Source organism: Plasmodium yoelii (genome assembly GCF_900002385.2).
Source record: "Plasmodium yoelii strain 17X genome assembly, chromosome: 13".
NCBI classification, from domain to species: Eukaryota; Apicomplexa; class Aconoidasida; order Haemosporida; family Plasmodiidae; genus Plasmodium; species Plasmodium yoelii.
Genome location: NC_036185.2, coordinates 2,788,998 through 2,815,876, shown reverse-complemented (window position 1 = coordinate 2,815,876; position 26,879 = coordinate 2,788,998). Strand labels below are relative to the sequence as shown.

The 26,879-nt window shown below is 21.0% G+C and overlaps 10 protein-coding genes across 10 annotated transcripts; 5 read left to right on the top strand and 5 right to left on the bottom strand.

Annotated features, from left to right (window-relative positions):
* Positions 1 to 222: 222 nt before the first annotated feature.
* Positions 223 to 1,947, bottom strand: PY17X_1368900 (ubiquitin-activating enzyme E1, putative; the record flags this gene model as incomplete). The annotated part of the gene is made up of 1 exon (XM_022957338.1): positions 223 to 1,947. The coding sequence occupies one exon, from the start codon at positions 1,945 to 1,947 to the stop codon at positions 223 to 225; it is 1,725 nt and encodes a 574-aa protein (XP_022813771.1).
* An 821-nt stretch (positions 1,948 to 2,768) lies between these two features.
* On the bottom strand, positions 2,769 to 3,803 carry PY17X_1368800 (conserved protein, unknown function; the record flags this gene model as incomplete). Its single annotated transcript, XM_720990.2, has 1 exon — positions 2,769 to 3,803. The coding sequence occupies one exon, from the start codon at positions 3,801 to 3,803 to the stop codon at positions 2,769 to 2,771; it is 1,035 nt and encodes a 344-aa protein (XP_726083.2).
* Positions 3,804 to 4,569: 766 nt separating this feature from the next.
* On the top strand, positions 4,570 to 5,399 carry PY17X_1368700 (small nuclear ribonucleoprotein E, putative; the record flags this gene model as incomplete). The annotated part of the gene is made up of 4 exons (XM_022957337.1): positions 4,570 to 4,617; positions 4,790 to 4,879; positions 5,118 to 5,242; positions 5,378 to 5,399. The coding sequence occupies 4 exons, from the start codon at positions 4,570 to 4,572 to the stop codon at positions 5,397 to 5,399; spliced, it is 285 nt and encodes a 94-aa protein (XP_022813770.1).
* A 1,240-nt stretch (positions 5,400 to 6,639) lies between these two features.
* PY17X_1368600 (lysine--tRNA ligase, putative) lies at positions 6,640 to 8,761 on the top strand (the record flags this gene model as incomplete). Its single annotated transcript, XM_723971.1, has 2 exons — positions 6,640 to 6,830; positions 7,213 to 8,761. The coding sequence occupies 2 exons, from the start codon at positions 6,640 to 6,642 to the stop codon at positions 8,759 to 8,761; spliced, it is 1,740 nt and encodes a 579-aa protein (XP_729064.1).
* A 688-nt stretch (positions 8,762 to 9,449) lies between these two features.
* PY17X_1368500 (conserved Plasmodium protein, unknown function) lies at positions 9,450 to 11,378 on the top strand (the record flags this gene model as incomplete). The annotated part of the gene is made up of 8 exons (XM_022957336.1): positions 9,450 to 9,624; positions 9,751 to 9,823; positions 10,073 to 10,146; positions 10,339 to 10,418; positions 10,522 to 10,595; positions 10,734 to 10,863; positions 10,993 to 11,073; positions 11,253 to 11,378. The coding sequence occupies 8 exons, from the start codon at positions 9,450 to 9,452 to the stop codon at positions 11,376 to 11,378; spliced, it is 813 nt and encodes a 270-aa protein (XP_022813769.1).
* A 754-nt stretch (positions 11,379 to 12,132) lies between these two features.
* PY17X_1368400 (conserved Plasmodium protein, unknown function) lies at positions 12,133 to 12,675 on the top strand (the record flags this gene model as incomplete). The annotated part of the gene is made up of 1 exon (XM_022957335.1): positions 12,133 to 12,675. One exon carries the CDS (start codon positions 12,133 to 12,135, stop codon positions 12,673 to 12,675), a length of 543 nt encoding a protein of 180 aa, XP_022813768.1.
* Positions 12,676 to 12,991: 316 nt separating this feature from the next.
* Positions 12,992 to 14,230, bottom strand: PY17X_1368300 (GPN-loop GTPase, putative; the record flags this gene model as incomplete). Its single annotated transcript, XM_723970.1, has 1 exon — positions 12,992 to 14,230. The coding sequence occupies one exon, from the start codon at positions 14,228 to 14,230 to the stop codon at positions 12,992 to 12,994; it is 1,239 nt and encodes a 412-aa protein (XP_729063.1).
* A 969-nt stretch (positions 14,231 to 15,199) lies between these two features.
* PY17X_1368200 (peptidase, putative) lies at positions 15,200 to 16,254 on the bottom strand (the record flags this gene model as incomplete). Its single annotated transcript, XM_022957333.1, has 2 exons — positions 15,200 to 15,726; positions 16,053 to 16,254. The coding sequence occupies 2 exons, from the start codon at positions 16,252 to 16,254 to the stop codon at positions 15,200 to 15,202; spliced, it is 729 nt and encodes a 242-aa protein (XP_022813767.1).
* A 692-nt stretch (positions 16,255 to 16,946) lies between these two features.
* On the bottom strand, positions 16,947 to 17,873 carry PY17X_1368100 (conserved Plasmodium protein, unknown function; the record flags this gene model as incomplete). The annotated part of the gene is made up of 1 exon (XM_723968.2): positions 16,947 to 17,873. The coding sequence occupies one exon, from the start codon at positions 17,871 to 17,873 to the stop codon at positions 16,947 to 16,949; it is 927 nt and encodes a 308-aa protein (XP_729061.2).
* Positions 17,874 to 18,881: 1,008 nt separating this feature from the next.
* PY17X_1368000 (conserved Plasmodium protein, unknown function) lies at positions 18,882 to 26,864 on the top strand (the record flags this gene model as incomplete). Its single annotated transcript, XM_723966.2, has 1 exon — positions 18,882 to 26,864. One exon carries the CDS (start codon positions 18,882 to 18,884, stop codon positions 26,862 to 26,864), a length of 7,983 nt encoding a protein of 2,660 aa, XP_729059.2.
* Positions 26,865 to 26,879: the final 15 nt, after the last annotated feature.

The following is a 26,879-nucleotide window of genomic DNA, read 5'->3' as shown; positions in this document are numbered from 1 at the left end:
TCGTATTTTATGAACAAGTTTGGAATAGTACACGAATTGTCCCTTTGCAAAAGCTCTTTATCTTGATTGTTATTTTGATTGTTATTTTGATAGTTATTTTTATAGCTATTTTGATAGTTTTTTTTATAGCTATTTTGATAGTTATTTTTTGTTATTTTATAGCTATTTTTATTTATTATTAATTTTTTTTTTTTTTTTTACACACTTATTGGCTAGCTCAAATCATAAACAACCTGACTTAAAAAAATAGTAATTTACATGTGGCTTTAAATAAAATGAACATATTTTTATAACTTCTTGTGTTATTAATCCTGAAATAACTATAATTACATAATTTGAACAAATATGTTTAAGGTTATTAAGATCTTCAAATAATTTATTACCAATTTGTATTTTTTCTAATAATATATTTACATTGATATCAACATAAGACAAGTTTTGCAATTTTTCATCATTTATTTTAAAAAAAAATGGAATATATTTTTTATTATAACTACAGTTTTGTTTTATTATTTCTTCTTCTTTTTTAATATTATTAAAACTTATATCCTTTCTAAAATTTAACAAATCTTTTTTATTATTACAAAGTAGAAATTCATTACTTATCAAATCCAAATTCCTTTCATCCTTCATATTATATGATAAACTAGGGAAAATATATTTCTCATTATTATTTAAACTAATATTATTTTTATAAGAAATATTAGAGGATGTATCATATAAATAACAAAAATACAAAAAGTTTTCCATTAATATTTTTTTTTCATTGTTTATTTCTTCATTATTAATAAAATTTATATAAAAAAAATTTGAGAATAAATAGACAAAATGTGAAATTTCAAAATTTTTTTTAAAGTTATATTTTTTTTTTTTTTTCATAATTAATAATTTTAGTTCTTTTTCATCTTCATATTTTCTTTTTTTCAAAAGAATTTTAATATCGTTTACCCCTCGAAATGTTTCTACATTTTTAGTATCATCATAATCATCGTTGTTATTATATAAATATGGCATATAATTTTTTTTTTTTATAAAACTTTTATAGACAATTAAAAAAAAATATATATGATTATACATTTGTTTAGTACTATAATTATTATTTTGCAAAATCAATTTTATTCTTTTTTTTATATCTGATAAATAAATAAAATTGTTCACTTTGTTCAAGTTATCAAAATTTATATTTGTTAATTTTATTTTGTCCTTAACACATTTTATTATTTTTTGACATTTTTTTGTCTCATTTATTCCACAAGGGAAATCATGATAAATTTTAACTAAAAATATTATTTTATTTAATTCCCCATTAGTTTGAAAATCTGAATAATCTACATTATTTATATATTTTTTTAAATCATCATATAATGATAAAGCTATGTTATAATAATAAGAAAAGGAATATATATTATCATCATAACTTAAATTAAATTTATTTATTTTATTTTTTTCCATATATAAATGTTTTCCTATTTTCACATTTAAATATCCTATAACATTATTAACATTACAAGTAATTACCTTTTTATTAAATTTTGCACACATTTTTTCAATCTTTAAATTATTTTTTACAGACAAATTACATATTAATATATCATAATTATTATCATTTATTATATTTTTATAAAAATATTCAATAGGGTTATTAATAATACATTTAATATTAGCATTTTTATTTATATTTAACAAATTCTCTTTTATTATATTACATGTATATTCATTTATTTTATTTGAATTATAATAAAACATATAATATTTTAAATCATTTTCACATATCTTTTGATCGTCTATAATTGTTAAGTTGTTTATTCCGCTCAACATTAATCCTTTGGAAATTTCAAAAATAATTAATCCACTTCCTAAAAAATAAACATAACTATTCATTAACATTTCTTGATGTTCTTTTCCCCACAATGAAATTTGCCGTTTAAATTTCTCGAATTCGCTCATATTTTAAACTATGAAAATTGTTAATTTTATTACTACAAATATGGGGCCATACCCTTTTATTCTGCCTCACTATATATAAATATATATATATATAAATATATATATAAATATATATGCATATATACTTATTTACTTGCTCATTTGCCCATTTGTTTACTTTCACATTTCAATGTAAGCGTAACATTAACAAAACCACCACTCAATTTCAGCATTCTCCTTTATATATAAGAAATGTAATCGTGAATGTGTAATATACAAATACACACAAATATAAAACTGATTTATTTGTCATAGGAGTAATAAATAAACAAAATTTTTATTTATATTCCTTTCATAATTATAGAAAAGAATTCTTAATCTAAAATTTTCTATAACATAATTAAAAAAAATGTTTAAACTTGATTTATTTATCAATATTACTTAAGCATAAATTATAAAAAGTTAAGCATAAATTATAAAAAGTTAAGCATAAATTATAACAAGTTAAGCATAAATTATAACAAGTTTATTTTTGTTAATGTTTAAAAAAAAAATATTCATAATTCGATAAAAACAATTTAACAATATCAAACTAATGATGTTATAAAATAATCCCAAATGTGAGTTTAATAAAATAAAGTAAAAAAAATAAAGTAAAAATTAAGTAAAATAAAGTAAAAGCAATCAATTACGAATAACAAACAAAATTACGAACAAATATGTACACTTTTACATTTACATTTCACCAAATTGATTAGTATAAGAATTTTTTAAAAAATGTGAAAAATTATATTTACAAAAAAAAAATGATAACTAGTTTAAAAGTATTATAAATGTAATAGTTAAAATAAATTTATTTTTTTTTTATATTTTTTATTTTTATTTTTATTTTTTTTCCTAAGAACATCATGCATATCAATACTATCACCTGTTTGGAGTTTTACACCTAATATTTTTTCAGTTTCTTTTCTTTTAGATATATATTTTTTTATTGATTTTTTTCGTTGCATAAGTTCAGGATAATGAATTTTTTGGCTTTTATCAAATTTACCACCTAATAATTTAACTTGATGATTTTCTACATTCTTTCGTTGAAATTTGTTTAAATGTGGTATAGCTATTTTTCGAATTTCATGGACAGCATCCATAAATGTTTTTTTCATTTCTCTTTTCTCTTTATATTCTTTTTCTTTATTTTTATCATTATCTTGTGTATTCATTTTTATTTTGTTTAAGGATAATTTTTCAAACTTATTTTTTTTTTCATCTTGATTTTTATAAAAATTATTACTTTTGTTACTATCCATTATACTATCTTTCTTAATTTCCGTTGTTTTATCAAAAGATACTTTTTTTTTATCTTTTTTAATTTGTTTTGATTTATTATTTTTTGAATTTCCAAAATTAAATAAAAAGTTATTATCTACAATTTCGTTGCTATTCAATTCGGTATGTTCGTCTTTTTCTTCTTCAGTATCGCATAATTCGCTACCATACTTATTTATATTATTTATTTCTTTCACCGATTTTGTTAATAATTTATTACTATTCTGATCACTATTCGTATCACTATTCGTGTCACTATTCTGGTATAGTTTATTTTTTAAAACATCATCATCGGTATATTCTTTTTCTTTTTTATAATCGGTTATATTTCTATTTCCATATTTTTTTTCTACATTTTTTTCATCTTCTTCTGATGAACTAAACCCCCATAGTTTATCCATATACTTTTGCAATTCATTTGTATCTGCATTTTTTTTACTCTTTTTTTTACTCTTTTTTTTAATCTTTTTTTCAATCTTTTTTTCAATCTTTTTTTCTTTTATCTCTGCCTTTTCTTTTATCTCTGCCTTTTCTTTTTTGTTTTTCATCATGTATTATATACATCACTATCATCAAACAATTTTTTTTTTTTAATTTTTGGGTACCTCCATTAAATAATCTCAACTCTTTTATTTCGTTTTAAAGGCCCAACCTTTTAATATTTATTTTAGTAGGGACAATTAAGTTGTTTTTATTTTTCACAATTTTTCACAATTTTTCATAATTTTTCATGATTTTTCATAATTTTTCACAATTTTATTATTTTTTTTTTTTTTTTTTTTTCTCAAATTTAATAATTCGCTACAAATTTTATTCTCAAAAAAAATAGCATTTGTGTTGCTAATAGTTAATACGTGTAGGATACATAAATTGAATATTTTCTGGCGTTATGAAATATCAAAAATATTAAATTATATTTTATCATTAATATTTATTTAATTCGTTAAAAAAAATATATAAAATTAATCGACATAAAAGTTTAATTCCTCGTAAAAATTTATTTCATTTTTTTACAAGAAAAAGGATAAGTTTTATGATTTTTTTTTTTTTTTCCGTTTTAAATAAGCATACATATAAATATAGTTAATATCTATCTTATACATTTTGAATATTGCCTATTTTTACATATTTAAAATATGAAATATACAATTAGTAGTAATACATTTATTATATGAACGTACATACATATGTATAAAACATTAAATATATATCTTCTTATTTCACAAAAGGAATAACTATAAAACAATCTTAAATAGTATCCTATATTTTTTTAATTCTTTTTTTTAATATTTTAAATACACATATTTTATAAGCAAAATGGCAACTACGAATAAAAAATTACAAAAGATTATGACCCAGCCAATAGTAATATTATTTCTATATTCACACAAAATAAAAACTAAATAGGATATTTTGTTATTATTTTTTTACTTTATTTGTAGTAACTTTTCTTGGAAACATTACTACATTTCCACCATGCTCATCATTTCCATCATGCTCATGCTCTTAATTTATTATTTGTCTTTCTTTTTTTTAGAACCAAATATTTCGGTTTTTCACGAATCAAACGGTTGTACAGATTTGGCTATATGATAAACCCCATACTAGAATTGAAGGAAAAATTCTTGTTAGTTTTAAGAAAAATGTTGAATTTCAAAACAAGTTCCCATATGCATACATCATATATAATATCACATTCTTTTCACATTCTTTCCACATTCTTTTCACATTCTTTCCACCATTTTTTCCACATTCTTTCCACATTTTTCCACCATTTTTTCCACATTCTTTTCACATTCTTTCCACCATTTTTTATCCTTTTTTCCCCTTTTTTCATTTTTTTTCATCCTTTTCCTCCTTTTTAGGGCTTTGACGAATACATGAACATGGTTTTAGATGAGTCAAAAGAAATTTCCGTTAAAAAAAATACAAAAAAAGAATTGGGGAAAATTTTATTAAAAGGGGATACTATAACCCTTATTATGGAAGCGTAAGAAACATATGTTACCACACTATTTATTATCATGATTTTTATATCGATATGTATATGTACAGACACATGCACATAGTGCTATAGATAAATGTTTCCCCATTTTAACCGTTTTTATTTGATCATTTTTTACAGAAAAAAAGATGAAGCGGAATAAGAATATGGACAAAAAATATAATTTTTTTTTTTACTATATCTCCTACATCTACATCTCCTACATCCGTGTTATCTTATAAATTACATTTTTTTTTTATCATTTTTATTTTATCATTTTTATTTTATCATTTTTATTTTATCATTTTTATTTATCATTTTTTATTTTATCATTTTTTATTATCTTATTTCACTCTGTTTTCAAACTATTTGTACCACATAAGCATTGTTTTATTTATTATATTTTTTAAATATTATTATATTTTAAATATAAGTATCATGGTTACGCAATTTCTTTACCTCAACTTAGTACGCTTATAGTGTAACGAGTTGCCAAAAATAAAACTGTCAAAGAGGTGTAACATATGCATACATACATACATACATACATACATACATATATATACATACATATATATATACATACATATATATATACATACATATATATATTCTTTTTTTTGCTTACTTACGAAACCTTCTTGCACTGTCTTATAATTTTTTTTATAAAAATATTTTTAAAAATTTAAAGTGTTAGAATTGAAGAGACATATATATTTCCTTTAAAAGAATAGGTTTATAATTATTATTTTAACACATGCTAACATTGAACTATTTAATATTTGGTATAAATAAAAAAGAAAATTGAATTTTTAATATTTTCCATATTTATTTGTTAAATTTCTTTTCATTATTTCCACAATTAATAATACATTTAAGGGGTGAGTAAGGTGTAGAACAAATAAAAAAAAAAAAAAAAAAAAATAAAAAATAAAAATAAAAAATAAAAAATAAAAAATAAAAAAATAAAAATAAAAAATAAAAAATATGATATATATGATATATATGTATATATAGTTGTGAAATATAATAATACACTGATTTTTTCAAATAAAAATAAAAGTTTGTTAAAATGAAAAAAATAGTAAAAATATAAGTTTTAAAATAAATTATAAATTAAATCAAGATATGTTAATTTAAACAAAATATTTTTGTATACATATATATGCCGCTGTTTTTTTTAATAAAACCCTTGAAATAGTAAAAATAAATATAATATATATTTAATTAAGTGGTAAAAAAAAAAAATACCAGAGAATATTTATATGTGCATTTATTAATCTTTATATTCATGATTCTATCATTATCTTTATTTATATTTAAAAAAAAAAAAAAAATTAAAAATAATATAAAATAGCCAAAATAATAATAAATCACAAAATATACTCTATTTATATATGCATATGCTAACACTATTATTTTTACCTATTTTAAAAAATAAAAATTTGAATCGACAATTTTTTTTTAATAATAAGTTCCTTACTTTATTCGAACATAATTTTAAAACAAATATTATCAAAGTTCAATTTACAACAATGACTGAAAAAAGAGAGCATGTCATTTCTGATCAAAAAAAAGCTAACCCCCCCCCAATGTAAGCCTATTATAATTGCATACGTATAAATAGATATATTTTTGATACTAAACAATATAAGCTATACATCCTGGCACTTTTATATTACTATGGTTTGTATAATTCTTAGTGTAGTAATATTTAAAAGCCCAAATTGATAACAAATCTTTATCCTCATCTTTTACAATATTTGCTTATTTTAAAAAATGTGGATATACTAACTTATAAAATTATAATGAATAAATGTTATAAAATTATAACGAATAAATGTTATAAACTTATAACGAATAAATGTTATAAACTTATAATGAATAAATGTTATAAAATTATAATGAATAAATGTTTGTATAATTGTATATCCTATTTTTGAGTTATCATATAATTTGTATCGTAAATTTTATAGGAATGCAAATAAAGAAGATGATGCAGAATTAGACCCAAGATTATATTTTGAAAATAGATCAAAATTAATTTTAAGTCAACAAGAAAAAGGAATAAATACATATCCACATAAATTTGAAAGAACAATTACTATCCCTGATTTTATTGAAAAATATAAAGATTTACAAAATGGAGAACATTTAGAAGAAACTATTTTAAATATGACAGGACGTATAATGAGAGTTTCATCTTCTGGACAAAAATTAAGATTTTTTGATTTGGTAGGAGATGGAAAAAGAATACAAGTATTAGCTAATTATTCATTTCATGATAAAGAAAAATCAAATTTTGTAGAATGTTATGATAAAATAAAAAGAGGAGATATCGTAGGTATTATTGGATTCCCTGGAAAAAGTAAAAAAGGCGAACTTAGTATATTCCCAAAAGAAACTATAGTTTTATCTCCATGTTTACATATGTTACCTATGAAATATGGACTAAAAGATACAGAAATAAGATATAGACAAAGATATTTAGATTTACTTATTAATGAATCTACTAGAAATGTATTTATTACTAGAACAAAAATAATTAATTTTTTAAGAAATTTTTTAAATAATCAAGGTTTTATAGAAGTAGAAACACCATCTATGAATTTAATGGCAGGTGGTGCTAGTGCACGTCCATTTATTACACATCATAACGACCTAGATCTCGACCTATATTTAAGAATTGCTACTGAATTACCATTAAAAATGTTAATAGTTGGTGGATTAGATAGAGTATATGAAATTGGAAAAGTTTTCAGAAATGAAGGAATTGATAATACACATAATCCTGAATTTACATCTTGTGAATTTTATTGGGCATATGCCGATTATTATGATTTAATTAAATGGTCAGAAGAATTCTTTTCAAAATTAGTATATCATTTATTTGGTTCATATAAAATATTATATAATAAAGATGGACCTGAAAATGATCCAATTGAGATTGATTTTACACCACCATATCCAAAAATATCTTTAGTTGAAGAATTAGAAAAAATTACAAAAGTAAAATTAGACCAACCTTTTGATTCACCAGAAACTATAAATAAAATGATTAATATAATAAAAGAAAATAACATTGAAATGCCTAATCCACCTACTGCTGCAAAATTATTAGATCAATTAGCATCACATTTTATTGAAAATATTTATCAAAATCAACCATTTTTTATAATTGAACATCCTCAAATTATGAGTCCTCTTGCTAAGTATCATAGATCAAAACCTGGATTAACGGAAAGATTAGAAATGTTTATATGTGGAAAAGAAGTTTTAAATGCATATACAGAATTAAATGACCCATTTAAACAAAAAGAATGTTTTGCTTCTCAACAAAAAGATAAAGAAAAAGGTGATACTGAAGCTTTTCATTGTGATGCAGCTTTTTGTACATCTTTAGAATATGGATTACCGCCTACAGGAGGTTTAGGCTTAGGTATTGACAGAATAACAATGTTTTTAACAAATAAAAATAGTATTAAAGATGTCATTTTATTTCCTACAATGAAGCCAGTTAATTAATACTAATGCACATTTATTTTTTCAAAAAAAATATATATATGTATGTATATATATATATATATATGTATGTATGTATGTATAATTATTTGAATCCATACTAATCTTAGATGCGTAGCAACAATCATTTATATTGTCTCATACTCCATTTCATTTAAGCTTTCCTATTTGTGCACCTGATAAAATGTGTTAATCCACTTAATTGCAAAGCATTTCAATATCAACTTTTTTTAAGAAACAATTTTTTTTTTTTTTTTTTTTTTTAAAACCTTTTTATAAACTTTGGATATTTTATACAATTTTGCTACACTTTAAAATTGTATAACACCACTAAATAGTGCCTTCACACATGCATACGTGCATACATGCATACATACAATTATGTCTACACATGATTACAATTTTTTTAATATATAAAGACAAATTTTCAATGTATATACACCCCCAAAAAATTATACTTATATAAAAATATTTTTAATTATTGTAAAATTTAACACACCATTAAGGTTACATGCTTTTTTTTTTTGTTCTTTTTCTGTATTAATAGTTAACATTTGTATATATCGGAATTCATTGCATATAATTGTTCTTAACTAGCTGCGACACCCTTTTCATTTTGTAAAAATTATTTTATTTTATTTTATTTTACTTTATTTTACTTTATTTTATTTTATTTCTATACCCTTCAAATATGAAAGACAGCCACTTATGCAAATTTGACGTTAACTACTTTTTAAAGAGTTGTATAGAATTAGAAAAATCATATGAACATATTTTAGATGAAAAAAAAAAAAATGAATTAAGTTTCTCTGATGCGTTGAAAAACATTAATTGCATTAAGGAAAAATATGAAAGGGAAAGGAAAAGTATGTATATAGAAATGTAACAAATTATCTTGATGTACATCTCTTTTTGTAATTTATTACAAATACATGTATCATCTTTACACATTCAAAATATATCTACATTTTCATATTCGTTAATAACTTTAGATAATTTAGAGCTATCACAGTATATTTCTAAATACACTGATGAATTAGTAAATAAACAAAATTGTACAGAAAAGTAAAATAATCCCCCCAAATTATATTTTATTTAAACAAGATCATTTATGTTATTTCTATTAATATTCATAAATATTCATAAGTATTCATAAATATTCATAAGTATTCATAAATATTCATAAGTATTCATAAATATTCATAAGTATTCATAAATATTCATAAGTATTCATAAATATTTTTTTTTCCTTTCTTACTAATTCAATATAGCTATTTACATAAATTATATTTTTTTTTTTAACAAAATAAATAGTTATGAAATTGTAAAAAAACAAAACGCAAATTATAAGAAAAAAATAGAAAACCTTAAAAAGGAAAAAGACCAAGGTAATATTATTTAACACCTCAATAGACATGTTAAAAAAAATGAAAGAACGATAAAATGGTAAAATATGTTTTATTCTATATCGTTGACCACATTTCCAATATACAACCATACATACATGCATTTGTTTGTTTACCTACATATATGTCTACTCATTTCTATTTTTATTTCATATATATATATATATATTATAGAAAAGGGGAGCTTAGAAGAAAAAATAAGAAATATGGAAAATAAATACAGTAAAGAACTCGAGCTATACGAAACCCAAACGGTTAAACAGAAATGAATACAACATAATAAAACATAATATAATGTTTATTATGCCAGCCTGCTTTCGAATTTATATATACTCATATGTACATGCACATTTTCAGAGAGAACATGTAAAAAAGTTAAAAGAATTGGAAAATAAGCATACTGAATTGAGATCTCAAATATCTTCTAAGGAGTAATAAAATAAAATTTATTTTTTTTTAATAAAAATATATCTATACTAATAATACAATGCTAAAAATTATGTGTATATATATATAGGCTACTATTTTATTAATTTAATAAATCATAAGTCAATTTTGTATTTCCTTAGTTTACAGTTAAATAAATTATTTTCAAAATTAAAAGAATTTGAACAAGAACAAGAAAAAGTAAAATTAAAACATGAACTTGAAATTAGTAATCTGATTAAATCAAATGAAGAAAACATTAAAAAAAAAAAGGTATATACAACTTTCATAAGTAATAATAACATCGTTTGTGTGTGTATATAATAATGATGATAATAATAATGATAATGATAGGTTTACAAAGATATGTCCAATTTATTTTATATTTCATAAAAATTATAGGACAATATAAAGGAAATAATAAACAATAGCGAGAATTTAACATTAACACATTTAAAAAATAAACACAAGTTACTTCAAAAAGTAATACACATATATATTTTTATATTCATTTATTTCTCTACCCAAATTATGTCACATACTTTAAAAATAGATTAATCAGAACAAGCTTTACACACACACACATATGTAATATATATAATATATATATATTTTTTTTTTTTTTTTTTTTTTTTTTTTTTACTATTGTTGTATATACCTAGAATTTTACAGCATTGGAAAAGGAACATTTAAATTTGAAAAAAAGTATAAATAAAACAACGAAAATGCAAAGAACTTTAGCTGGAAATTCAATAAATCAAAACAATCAAAGTTCATATAAAATATAATTATAAATTCGTTCTATTAACATTTTGAAAGTTAAAATTTTTTTTTCCAATATTGCCAAAGTATATTTTTATGAAATGCCAATTGGCTAGCAAAAAAAAAAAAAAAAAAAAAAAAAAAAAAGTGGTCATATAAAATTGGCTATTAATAAAAGGGTAAAAACAAGCAAGATAACAATAGTGAAATGGTAGCGAAAGAATAGTGAAAGGGTAACGAAAGAATAGTGATGATAATAGCGAAAGGGCAGTGATAACCCCTATACATACATGGTACCCTTTTGTAGAAATTGTGAATATTGGTGTGGCATACGATTTTTAAAATATCGTTTTATAAAATAAGCACACCCCTAATAAATAGCTTAATAATATTTTAACAATAATATATTAATAATATTTTTTTTTTTTTTTAATTTTTAAAAATATAAAAAAAATGTTAATATTGATATTAACAAAACAAGCTAAATAGCTAATGCTACTAGCTAATTATTTAAAAATAAAAATATTTTTTAGTATTACTAAATAAGTGAAATAATACAACATATTATTCTTTTTTTTTTTAAATGTGATAATTTTTTTTATTAAATAGCCGAAAAAGGGCTATATTAATATTGTATTACTTTTTAGCCGATTTTGTAGGCCCATAAATATTTATTACATATATACACATAGTATATACATTAGAGATACATATTGTGTGTGTGCATGCCCATATATTTGACTTTTTATTCAACACAGTTAAACTTAGTGAAATGTAATAATGAAAATAATAATTTTATTTTTTTTAACTTTTTCGACAATAACTTTAAAATGCTTGTCTTGGAATGTCACATTTCTTAAAGGGAAAAATAATTCACTTTGCAATAACAACTTTGCAATAAATTCCAAAATTTTAAAAAAGAATAATACTTTTTTTTTACATAGCATAAAAAAAAAATATATATCAGAAAAAAAGTTTAATTTAAGAGAAAATAATAATGAAGATAATATTCAATCAAATAATAAAACTAATTCAAATATTTTTAGAACTCAATATAATTATATACCAACAAAAGAAGAAGTAAAAGAAACATTAGAAAATTTTAAAAAAGAAAAATCTTTTTATTTTACTGAACATAGTATACTTGAATTAATTAATATAGAAAATAATATTATTATATTAAACATTGAAGGCAAGTTTTTTGAAGACATTAATATTGTGTTTTCAGAAATAACACGATATCTTTTGGATAAGTATATGGGGATATTAGGTGTCAATCCGTATAACATTAAATCGCTTAACATAAAAAGTGGCGATTTGTAATTTGTCTTCATCACTTCATCACTTCACCACTTCATCACTTCACCACTTCATCACTTCATCACTTCACCACTTCATCACTTCACCACTTCATCACTTCACCACTTCATCACTTCATCACTTCATTTCTGCATTTTTAGTACTACAGCTTATCCATGCGCGTCTTTGACTGTTTTGGCTAACTTCCTTGTGCTTCCTATTTTCCTATTATTACGTTTTTACAACTAATCGAACATAATACATATTGTTTAAAATAGCGAATTGAAGCAATGACAATATATTTTTATATATTATTTTTTTAAGTTAAATTAAGATATTTTTACATATCATAATTATCGTTGACATCTTTGTCTTCTCCATATTGAATTATAACGTCAATTGAATTTATAATAAAATCTACATTATCATCATCATATATATTTAAAGGAATAAATGAAACTAAGTTAAAATCTTCAATAATATTAGCAAAAGCTGAATTTAATTTATAATATTTTTTAGACATACATTTACTTGCTGTTATAATAATATCATGAGGATCAAGTGATAATATATCATTTAATTTGTCATAATTTTTTTTGTAAATTTTTTCTTCAATTTCATCAGAAACATCACTACTATAATTTTCTGATAAATTATTATCATATTTACTTTTTCCATCTGATAAAGATGCATATGAAATACTAGAACCACTTCTACTTGTATAATCTGAACCCCAAATATATTCTTCTTTAAAGGAAAGTTCATCAGTATTATTAATATATTCAAGTTCTTTGAAAAATGAATCATCATAATTTTCATCATTATTATTATGATCATCATCAAATCCGTCTCTTTTTTTTTGGCTATTTTTAATTTTTTTTAATTTTTTATTAATTTTTCTATATAACTTTTTTTGAAAAAAAAAATTATTATTATATTTAAATTTTTTAAATTCTTGATAATAATTTTTGCTTATTAAAAGATCACATTTTGTTAATATGTTAATGTGTGGTAATTCAAAATTGATCATTGTTGATAAACTTGTCAAATATGCTGATAATAATTTTGTATTTGAGCTAATAAAAGAAATATCTATCAAAAAGACTACAATTAATTTTATATTTTGATATGTAAAAATATCTAAAATTTTTTTAAAATAATCTGTATGTGTATATAATTCGATTTGTCCAGGAGTATCAATTATAAAATAATTATCATCATCATCATAATTATTTAATTCATCTTCTAATAAATTACTATTTTCATATAATAATTCAATACTTTTTAATAATGCACAATTTGGTCCTAACATTTCATTTTCCATTAAACTATCTACTTCTACATAATTTCGTATATCTATATCATATATTGTATTATAATAATCATTTAGTTCTTTTTCAATATTTGAAGTTGTATTTATAGCTTTTTTCTTTTTCTCATAATAATATTCTTCATTTGCACTATCTAAATTAACAAGATAACAATTTCTTTTTTTTATTTTCATAAATTCTTTCATTAGCTTACAATAATTTGTTTTCCCACTTCCCGCGGGACCTACAACAACTTGGCCATATTTCATGTTACTCCAAAAAAAAAAAAAAAAAAATATTATATAATAAAATTTTCACATTTAAATAACATCACAATAAATATATAAAAATTATTTTTCCATTTTATTAATATAAATTTTTAATTATATTTTAAATTATTCTTTAATTGTAACAACAAGTTAATAATTCGTAGAACTTTTTAATTCGTATACCTTCATAAAAATATTTTTATAAATAGGAAAAAAAATGTAAAGCTCCAAAAAATATTCCTCACCAATTTTATATTTTTTTTAAAGCACATACAGTTTATTTTGTCATGAACATTTTTCAATACCTTTCTCTCTTCAATACATTCTCACATAATTTAAATGTAAAAATAATGGAAAAGGGCTATTATTTATATATATGCAAAACGATCTATTTGAGATTCTCAAAAATAATATTTTTTTTTTTAATGTTCCCCACATTATCCCTTTTAATTATATTTATTTATTAGCTTAAAACCACATTTCTTAAAATTTCTACATACGAGTTAAGAATAAAATTGTTGTGACATTTTTTGGTAAGGTAATTGTTGATATGCGATTTGTTTCCAAACTTATTATAATAATTTTTAAATTTTATTACAAATGTACAACTAATTATCCCCATAAAATTAATTCATTTTTCTATACACAAAAAATGGTATTCGTTAACTTTTTTTTTATATCCATTTATTTGGTCAAAGTAAAAATTAAAGAGAAAAATCTCAAAATCTCAAAATATTTAACCATTTTGTTTATTTTCTCAAATATGATATGTAGCCCTTTATTATAGGGCGGTCTTATTTGTTCACATTTAAATGGAATTTCAAAATTTTACTTATTAATTTTTTTTTAAACGAATTAATGAGTCAAGTTGTAAAAACATAAATTTAAATGAATATATAAAAATATTATCATCGAAATTAAGAACAAAATGTTTTTATATGTGTCAAATAATAATGAGGAAAAATAATATTAGTTTTCAAATGGCTTTACATGAATAGCACCTATTAAATACATTGTCAGAATAATAAAACCTAAATTAATTACACACCATAATACTCCACAAAATTTAGAATTGCATTTTGTTAATTTTGCATATTTATATGCATCTGATTCGGGTGTTGTTCTTGTGATTAAATCATCAAAAATATCTACCATACTATACATTTCATTTAAAACCCCCATAAATGTCATTATCACTTTTAAGGGCCAATATTTTGATTCGTTAAAAGACACACCAATACCCCATGTTCCTATTATTATACCCAAAAATAAAATACAAAGAAATCGTAAAAAAAAATTTTTTGCATAAAATGTTAATACAATTAATAATAAAAAACATAAAAATACTGCTGATGCTAATAAGGTCCATTTGTTAATATATGCCATTAAAATAAAAAACATTCCATAAAAACATGACCCAATATATCCTGCTGGAAGAATGAAAAACATATCTCCACCTATGGTATTTGTGCACCCTCCATGATCTCTATTTACCTCTATATGTTTTGAAAAGAAAGCAAATATATATAATATGACATGTAATAGAAAAATCGGGTATAACATGTAATAGAAAAATCGGGTACATCATGTGTGTATATATATATAATATGTATCTACTTAAGCATTTAAACTTGAATATTCACAAATGCTATTATTCATGTCGAAATTTTTCATTTTGCTATACACACATGGTGCATAAAATAAAAGTTAACTGAAATTGAGCAGAACAAAATAGATCTATACATCCAATTATACACGATGAACATCATTATGTATGTATTATTCAAATATATTTTTTTTAATTTATTTCTTCATTTTTAACCTATCCCCTTCACCTTGCCTCCGGTTATCCAACAAGCGGATGCATGAGAAAATTCATGCAAAAAAACAGTCAACAATTTAAATGGCTCTAAAAATTTACATTTCCAACATATTATATTTACTAATGCACAACATAAAATAGTTATATATGTTGTATTTTGATTTTTGTCACAACAAGATTGCAAACTAAAATCATAATTCATTATTGTATGTATTGTATTGTATTGTATTGTGTTGTATTGTATTGTATTGTATTGTTATTTTTTGGATATTTTTTGGATATTTTTTGGATATTTTTGATATTTTTGATATTTTTGATATTTTTGGTATTTTTGATATTTTTGATATTTTTGGTATTTTTGGTATTTTTGATATTTTTGATATTTTTGATATTTTTGTGTATTTACTTTATTAATATTCAGACAATTGTTAATAATCAAATTTAAGTTAAAATATGTCTGTTCAGAAAATTTTGACAAAATTATATTATCATTAATATTTTTTTAATTTAAAAAAAGTAGTTTTTATTAACTGTTGAACATTCAACTAAAAAAATTATGAACATGGAATACAAAAAAATAAAAAAATTATTAGCGTTAATATTTTATTACATATAGTTAAATATAGAAATATGTGGATTATTAAATTTATAAATGTATATTACCATATATACATAATTAAATAAATAATATAGTTATAAAATTAAAAGGTATATTATAATATAAAGTAGGTATGTAATAAATATATACATGCACACACACAATTTATTTTATTATTTTAGTATTTTATTATTTTAGTATTTTTTTTTCTTTCTGTTCAGAAAAATAAATTAATCCATTTATTTACATGCATATAACTATTTTACTTTTATACATTTTTATGATCTCTTTATTTTTTAATTATCTTCTTCCTTCTTCTTTTTAGGTAATAAATTAAGCAATTTTAATGTTTCCTCAGACAACCCAATATTTTCAATAATATTCTGTTTTTCATCAATTTTATTTGGGATAGTATTAACATTGTCTTGTTTTTCATTTGTATGGTGTATACTACTTATTTCATCTTCTTTCATCATACTATCTATAAGATTGTTTGGTTCCTCTGATAGATTAATTTCATCTTTTTCAGTTTTAAATATACCAGAATCATATGATTTATTCAAATAGTTTGCACTATATTTTATTTGATTGGTATTAAAATACCTTTCTTTGTTTGGTTCCTCTATTTTTGAAAAGTTTATTCGTATATTTGCATTTTCTATCAATTGTTTAACTGCATAACTATTTATTGATAAGTTATTTGTTTCCTTTAATCTATCATATAAATAATTTTGGTTTTCATCTTCTTCTACTTCGAGAGTTTGTATTAAATTATTTGGTAAATCGCTACTTAGTTCAGGCATAGAAATATTGTGATCTTGAATTTTTTTTACTATATTATTTATTTTATATTCATTAATTAAATGTAATGTTATTAAATTTTCAATAATGAATAATAATGGTACGTCCATTTTATATTTTTCATTAAGCATTTTAATGTTTTCTAGAATTTTTTCTAATTTATTTTGATATTGTCGAAAGTTATCAATATTTTTTTTGTCAATTTTACTTATAATATTTGTTGTTATTGAATTTTTATGATCCTCATAATCATTAATGCTAAATTTTTTTTTATTATTATGATACACACATGGGTAATTAAGTAATTCAAATATATCTTTAATTTCAATCTTTACATTTTTTACAAAATTTGATAAGGATTCAAAGAAAGACTTTATGAAAAAGTTGCTTTCTGTTTCGCTATTTTTCATTAATGGATCCATTTTTTTTTTTTTATTTATAATATTAAAAAATAAAATAATATAATATCTTTATATTCCTTCTATATGAGTTGTTCATATTTATGAACATACTCCCCTAGCTAGTTACATACACAAGTACATATTCGTTTCATATGTTTTATATTTCATTGTACATATATATACAAAAAAAAAAAAAAAAAAAAAAAAAACATGTACGTTCAGAACTTTTCTCAAAAATGTGTAGTAAAATATATGTACATGTTAGCATACTTCAAATACATTCGCTTTTAGTCTCTCTTTCAAAAACTTAATATTATGATATGATATACTAATTTTTAATACTCATATTTTTCAATAAAATAACTTTAGTATTTATACACAAATAAATGTGTTTTATTCATAAAGTATAACAATATATATGCAATTTTTTTTCAAATTAATTTCCTTTTTTACTTCCACTTTTTTACGCATTTAAAAAAAAGCGAAACCGAGTTATATATTTAAACAAATACATGAAATTTTTCATTTTTTTAAAAAAATACAAGTATATATTTTTTTAAATTAATAACACAATATTTTGTTTATATCATGATGATGCAGTGTTAAAAGTGTAACACTGGGTATACTTTATATATTTAATTTATTTTGCATGATATTAAATCTATTATTATTTTATTTTATTATTTTTTCTTCATTTTATTAACATGTCCTGCTAAGGATTATATATACTTTTACAATTTTATGTGTTTTGTTTTATGTTAATTTTTATTATATTCCATAAATCCTCTATTAATTTTTTTCACCATTTTGTAAAATTTAATACAAAAATGTATACAATTGTGTGTGTACATATAACATAAAATTTTACAAAAAAAACAATTTTTTTTTTTTTAACCTTAAAGGATATTGTGAAAATATATGTGTAATATAATGCATTTCTAATAAAAATAATATATATGCAATGTTTCACACATATAAAAGCATTTTGTATATTAATGGTTCCTTTTTCCCATATCCTTTTTGCAAATCATGCTGCATTTAAACAGCTCATGTATATTGGATTTTGAAAATATAAAGGGTTTGCTAAAAAATAAAGATTATCATGGGGTAAAGGAAAATAGAGATATAAAGAAGTTTTTTGAAGACATAAGTTTAGCATTTAAGGATTTTGGAAATTCGTTAAAAAAAATACATAACAATGGAAATACAATAATATCAAACATCCAAAAAAATAACAATAATAATGATGATGATAAATTTGAAAACTTATACTTTTCAAAATGCTTTCTTAATGTAGTATCTCTTATAAAAATATATTCTGACGAAAATTTAACTTTAAGTGACCAAATTCAAAAAAATATTGTTCATAAATTAGAAGAAGAAGAAAAAGAAAGAATTGAATCTATTAATTCTATATATAAAGAAGATGAGAAAAAAAAACATGTTGAAAAATGTGCTGACACAATTTCGATAAATAATAATGATGATAATGTTGAAAATAAAAAAGACCAACCAAAGAATGCTGATAATAAAATTGAAAGTGTTAATAACTATTCTGAGAATATTACCAACTCTACTAACTTAAGTCAAGATCAAATTAATGAAATATTTATTGATAATATACCGTTAAATAATTTTGAAATCGAATTAAAAAAATGTTTAGAAAATGAAGAATTTTCTAATCGTTATTTAAATCATATAAAATATAAAAGACACTTTTTAGAAATTAACAAATTAAATATTAATTTGGATAAAGAAATTATTGCTTTTAAAGAGTTAACACAAAAATTTGGGAAAAATGTTAATAAACTTCTTTTGGCAAAATCAAAAGAACGAATGTTAGCTATTCAAAATAAAAAAAAATCACTTTATGAATTCTTATATGATGATATTGAAGAATTAAAGGAATACAAATTACGTTTAAAATGCACACACAAAGATACACATCAATATGATGATAAAAAAGAAAAACAAAATGAAGAGTCAACTAGAGATAATGATCAGGGCATTGTAAATGAAAATGTCCTAGAAAAAGAAGAAAATGAAAAAAAAAAAAAAAATCTTTATTTGGAAAAGTTTGAAATAAGAGAAAAATATAGAATTGAAATTTTATATTCAAGCATTAGAACATTTATAAAATTACTTTCTCTTAAACATATTGATATGAATATTTTATTACTAGAGAAATCAGATGATATTAGTTCATATGATTCATTTGTAGATTATCAAAATTGGCTAAGTTGCATTTTAAATAAAGGCATAGATGTAGATAATTTACAAAAAAAAATTAAAAAATATGATATACTAACTAAAGAAGAGCAATATATGTTATATCCATACAAGAAATCATCCTCAAGTAATAGTTCTAAAAGTGGAAAAAAAAATAGCCAAACAGAAAAAAAAAAATCTATAGCTAGTCAAAATTTTCGGAAAGGGGAATTGATTGATAGTGAGAATATTTCATTAAATAAACAAAAGGAAAGTTTAGATGAAAAAGAGAAAATCGAACAAAAAAAGGTACAAACAGATCAACAAAATTATAAACAAAACAAAAACAAAAAAAATAGACCTAACTCACGAAGGGATTGTCAATTCCCCGATAAATTTTATATCCCTATAATCATAAAAAAAAATTATACCCAAATCGAAAAAATAAATTATATGAATGAACATGATCATATAAAAAATAACAAAAACCTGCACAAGCAAGGTGAAAATGAAAAAAAAAAAAAAAATACACACATGGATGTTCATATTAAAACATATTTAAATGACAATAAAATAGATAGTGAACAAAATATAATAACATTTTTTAAAAATAGACAAAAAAATTATGAAAAATATCTACTTCAGTTTAGTAATGTTGGTGAAGGATATTTTACTCGTAAGTTGGATTGGGGAATAAATAACCAAATTAATAGCGAAAGCGAAAGTGATAGCGATCGTGATAGTGATAGCCAAAATGAAGATTTTATTAATGCAAGCGAAAATTCACTCGAAGATATAACACATTTTCGAGGATATTTTCATGAAGAGGTTCATTATATGTATCCTTTCAAATTTCCAAAAAATATTAAAAGCATATCATATTTTAATAATAGTATAAATGATTTATATACAAATTCATTGGATTTTGGAGAAAATGATATCGATGAAAATGATTACAAACTATTGGCATATGAATCGATACTTCTTGTATATTATTCTTTATGTTCTCAATTAAATATGTACTTATTTGTTGATGATAAAAAGAAAAGTAATGTTACTAATCGATTATATAAAAGGTTTCACAAAAAATGTTCACATTTATTACCAACATTAGAATGGAAAGAAAAGGAAAATATTATGAACAGTCCCCAAAATATTATGAACAATCCCCCAAAAAATATGAACAATCCCCAAAAAAATATGAACAATCCCCCAAAAAATATGAGTAATCCCCAAAAAAATATGAACAATCCCCCAAAAAATATGAACAAAACAAATAATTCAAAATATTATACAAAAATGGGAAAAATAGACAATAATAATAATGGCGCCGCCCAATTCAAAGATAATAAAAATACTTCATCAGATTTTTCGTCTTTTTACAAAAATGAGAAAAAAGATGATGATTTTTTTCAATATATGAATTACATAGAAAATGTAAAATTGGAAAATATATTATTAATAAAAAGAATATTAAGTATTTTTAGAATAAAATTAAATTTAGATTCAAGAACAAATAATTTAATAACTTTATTTACACTTCCTAATTATTATTTAAATAATGGAAATGTGTATTCTTTTCACATTCTCGATATAAGATTTCGAATTGTTAGAATTATTGACACTCTTGATTTAAAATATAGACCAGATATAAATATTAAGGAAATACGAACAAATAATATTCGACATAGTAATAATGATTATACAATTTATGGAGAATGGATAAAAAGACAATTTCATATATTTTATATTTCTTTATATTTAAAATTTAATCGATTTATTAAGTTTGTTCCATATTTTAATTTTTCATATTATCCTTACAATGTTAATAATATTTTTAACGAATTTAAACAAAATGAAGAATATTTCAGTTATCTAAATAAAAGTAATGAAAATAATAATTTTGTAAAATATATAAAAAATGTTCAAAAAAAAATTCAAAAAATTCATAATTATATACTTTCAAAAAAAATAAAAAATAAACAAGAAGATTTTTATCAAGTCAATTTTATCGATTTTGAAAATTTGGAAAAAGATGAAAAAATTATATTTATATCTAATTTATTATTAAAAAATTTTATAAAATCATTTCGTATTCTTTTTGAATTAAAATGTATATTAAAACAAAATGAATGGAATATTGGAAAATATGATGAAAAAAAGAAATTAGCAAATATGATTAAATATTTTACCAAAATTGAATATTATGATTATGAAATTAGAAATATTTATAATCAATGTATTGATATTGAAAAGGGAGAAAATATTATAAACAAAATAAATGAATTAGACATAAATAACAACATGGATAGTTACATAAAACAAAATGTTAGTTCCGATTTTATTAATTCTGATAAAATGGATAAAAAAAATAATAGTAATAATGACAATTTATTTAATTATGATAAGTTAATTAACAAAATTTTTGAAAAAGAGTTGAAAGAAAGCAATAAAATACATAATTCTAACATTTTATCCAATTCAATTCAAAGTTTTAATTCTATTATTATCCCAAAAGATTTAAAAAAAAAATCTTTTATTGTAGAAAATGTTTGTCTTGATAAGTCTAATAATAAATTAAATAAATTTTCAAAACAAATAAAAAATAAAATATTTTATAAATTAAATTTTGAAACAGTTTTGCTTTCGAGTTGGTATATGGACAGAATTTTATTACATTTTTTTTTATATTTTTATATGTCTTGTGTAATTGATAAAAATTCAGAAATGAATATATATTCAGATACACCATATATAATACAAGGAATTTTTTTTATTATATATTATTTACAAACAGGAAATGATATAACATTAAAACCTAAAAATCAAAAATATGAAAATGGTAACGAACCAACATTAATTCCTATATCTACCTTTATTTTATATTTTTTTATTCATTTATTTTATTCATATATTGATAAAAATATGTTAGTTATATTGCCAAAAACAGAGGTAAATGGAAATATAGAATTATTTTTGAACCCTCAAAATGTGAGCAAAAATGGGAACAAAAATGGGAACAAAAATGTGAGCAAAAATGTGAGCCAACATGACCAAATAAATAATGGTTCAACTTTTAGTCCAAAGATTAGCGATCAAAAAAAAAAAACACAAAATATTATTACTTTGCAAATTGCTACCAAATTTTATTATAGTTTAAAAAATTTTCATAAATTATTATTTTATAGAACTGTAGATGATAATATATTAGAAACATGTGATGAAATTATTGATTTAAATAATTTAGAAACTTATATTTCAAATTATGGATATGTTAATACTAAAAATAAAATGAAAAAAAGTTTAAACAATAAATTTTTTTCTGAAAATATTCCAAGAACATCACAATACACTAAGAAGGGAAGCATTATGAGTGTAGATAGTATGTCTCGTGAATTATATAAAAATTATGATATAAAAAAAAAAAAAAAAATTCGAAAATATTGCCAAAAAGACAATTTGGTTAGTCAAGTTTTAAATCTCAATGAAATTTGTGAAAAATTATTAATTGAAAATTATGTAAAAAAACAAAAACAAATTAATGATATGATATATTTAAAAAGATATCGAAATATTTTATTATATTATAATTATTATAATTTTGAAAATTTGGCTAGTCCTTATATTCCTAATATATTATCTTTTTATATGAACAAACAGCTATATTCATCTGACAACTTTTTTTTAGATTCAATTTTATTAAATTGTGAAAATGATGGAAATTATGGAAATGATGAAAATGATGAAAATTATGGAAATGATGAAAATGTTCATAATTATTTATTAGATTATAATTCATATAAAAAAAAAGCTAAAAGAAATTCTTTAATTGGTAATTGTAACAGTTTAGAAAATATACAGTCAGGTAAAGATAGTGTACATGATGATAATAAACAAAATCAAAATTTGAATACAGATTATACAAATTGTGATTGTAATTTCTCTCTAATAAATATAACAAGAATTGAAAAAATAATATCAGATATTATAATCATGAAAATGATAAGTTGTGATTTTAGAAACCATTTAATACTTATTTTATCTAATTATCGAAAATTTATTGATATGTATTCCTTATCATATGTATTGGACATCTTTTTGTTGATATGCACATATTTTGGGGTAAATAAAAATAAGATAAATTTGGATGAAAAAAGAAAACAGAATTTTATTAAAGAGTTTCAAAAGTCGACAGCTAGCAAAAATTGTAAAGCAATAGGCAAGTCTGAAAATGAAATAAAATGCGAAAATAAGATAAGGTGCGAAAATGAAATGAGATGCCAAAATGAAATAAGATGCAAAAATGGTAAATCTAGCAAAAGTTTGAATCTAGACTGTTGCCAAATAAGCTCAGAATCTTTAGCTCAATGTGAAATAGAAAATTATTTTAAATTTTTTATTTATAATTCTGTTAAGAATATTTTTTATAATATTTTTTCAACAACAAAAAGTGAAATTGAATCGAAGAAAATGAAAGACGAAAATGAAAATACCGAAATAAATGGAAAAAATACCGAAAAAAAGGAACAAAATGAAAGTGCGGCTTTAATTTATGAACTCGCGTATAACCAGTTTGGGGATATGGTTAATAAATATATTAACGAAATAGTTATGGAAATTTTATTTTTTTCCAAAATATGGAAAGAATATTTATTATTAGATGAACATCCTTTAATTGTTTTATATGGAGCAAATAAAACGTTATATCATGAAATTTTTAAGTTTTTAAGATATAATAAAAATAATACAGATTTTTTATTTAACCAAACATTATCAATAATTATTTCATTATATAATTTTAATTTAATAAATAAAGAAATTATAATTCAAACAAATTATTATCAAAAATACAGAACCGATAACAATAATAATATAGTGCACAAATCGGATCAAAATCAAAATGACAATCAACTTAAAAATTTATCTAAACAACAAAGTTCAAAGATCGAAAATAAGATAATACATTATTATGAAAATCGAATTAGCAGCTTGCAACATGTAGATCAAAATGTAGAGGGAAGTGCCGAGCGAAGTTCCGAGAAAAGTTCCGAGAAAAGTTCCGAGAAAAGTGACGAAGATATGTTTATAAGTTTGTCTTTAATAATCTCTAACTCAAATAATCCATGTATGGTAAAATTGATGTTTAAGCTAGAAAAGATATTTATACAAATTATAGACAAAAGATTAAAAGATACAAAAAAATTATTATATAAATGTTCAGAAAATGAAAAACTAGTTCCATTAAATAGTCCAGATATTATATATAATTCAACATGTGTTGATATATTTTCAATAATTTTAAATATTTTAGAAATTTTATTTCAATATAAATGTCCAATAGAGTGGATTATGATACCCTTTTTGGATTTCCTCAATAATTTTATTATTGAATATTGTGAAAATTATAAAAAACGTTATTCCTCTTTTATTATATCTCTACTTAATCAATATGCAGATAACTATTTTAATAATTTATTAAATATTACAGAACGACAAAAAATTAAATGGGATAAATATATAAATATAGGGGAAAAAAAAAAAAAAAAAAAAAAAAACCAAAAAAATATGAACAGCAATAATATTTCAAACACAAATAATGAATTAAATAAATTTCCTGATATATTTAAAAAAAATGATTTAGACATTTTTAACAATAAAAAACAAAGTATAATATATGATGAAAATATTGAACAAGAATTTAGTGATATCAATCAAGTAACAAAAAGAATTAAACATAAAAAAAAAAAAAAAAATATTTTTTACAATTTATTTAATTATGAAGATTTGGGTGTAAATAAGTTAAAACATAAAGTGGGAGAAATATTAGATGATATTAATGAATTTTCAAATTTGTCGACATTATATCATGGCACTAATGCCAGTAATAAAAAGGTAGAAAATGGAAGAGAAAATGGAAGAGAAAATGGGAAACAGAATGACGAACAGAATGGCAAACAGAATGGCGAACAGAATGGCGAAAAAAGTGGAAAACAGAATGAAGATTGTGGGAAAAACTGCATGAGCGAGGACATAATAAACATAATCGAAGAGATAAACTACTTTTTTGATGATTCTGATATGTCTGAATCTTTAGTATTGATATGGAACATAAGTTTTTTTATGAATCAAATAAATGAGATCCGAAAAAAAATTGAGAGATATATTTTAAAATATATATGCACACGTACAGATAATGTAGAAAAAATAAGCAATATTTTTAATAATTATATTAACTTTGATATAAATAAAGAAACATTACAAAAAAATTATTATACAAAAACAATATTCGGAGTTTTAAATACATCTATTAATAATATAAAAAACAATTTAAATAATTTCTTATATCATATATTTAAAGTTTTATCTATGCGAATAATTTGTTATGAATTCCAAAAAGAATTATTTTATAATTTATATAATCCTTTTAACATAAATACTCTTACAACTATCATATCTATTTTTCCAGACACTATTGAAAAATTTTTTACTCAACTTCCAAATAAATTTTTTAAAAATATATTAACAATTTTTATAGAGTTGCTTATAAAAATATGGATTCTGATTATAATTGAAAAAGGTTTTTCACCATCTTTTGAATTTAAAGATAATCATATACATATAATAAAAAATGATAACTTGTTTTTAAAAAAATATATTCAAAATAATCAAATAGAACTTACCCATATATTCTTAACTAAAAAATATGACATAAACGAATACATAGATGCATTTTTTGATGCCCTGTATGCAAATAGGAATATGTTTTCCGACATTTCTGCCGAGAGCAAAAATCAAAAAAAATGAAGAAAAAATGAAGAA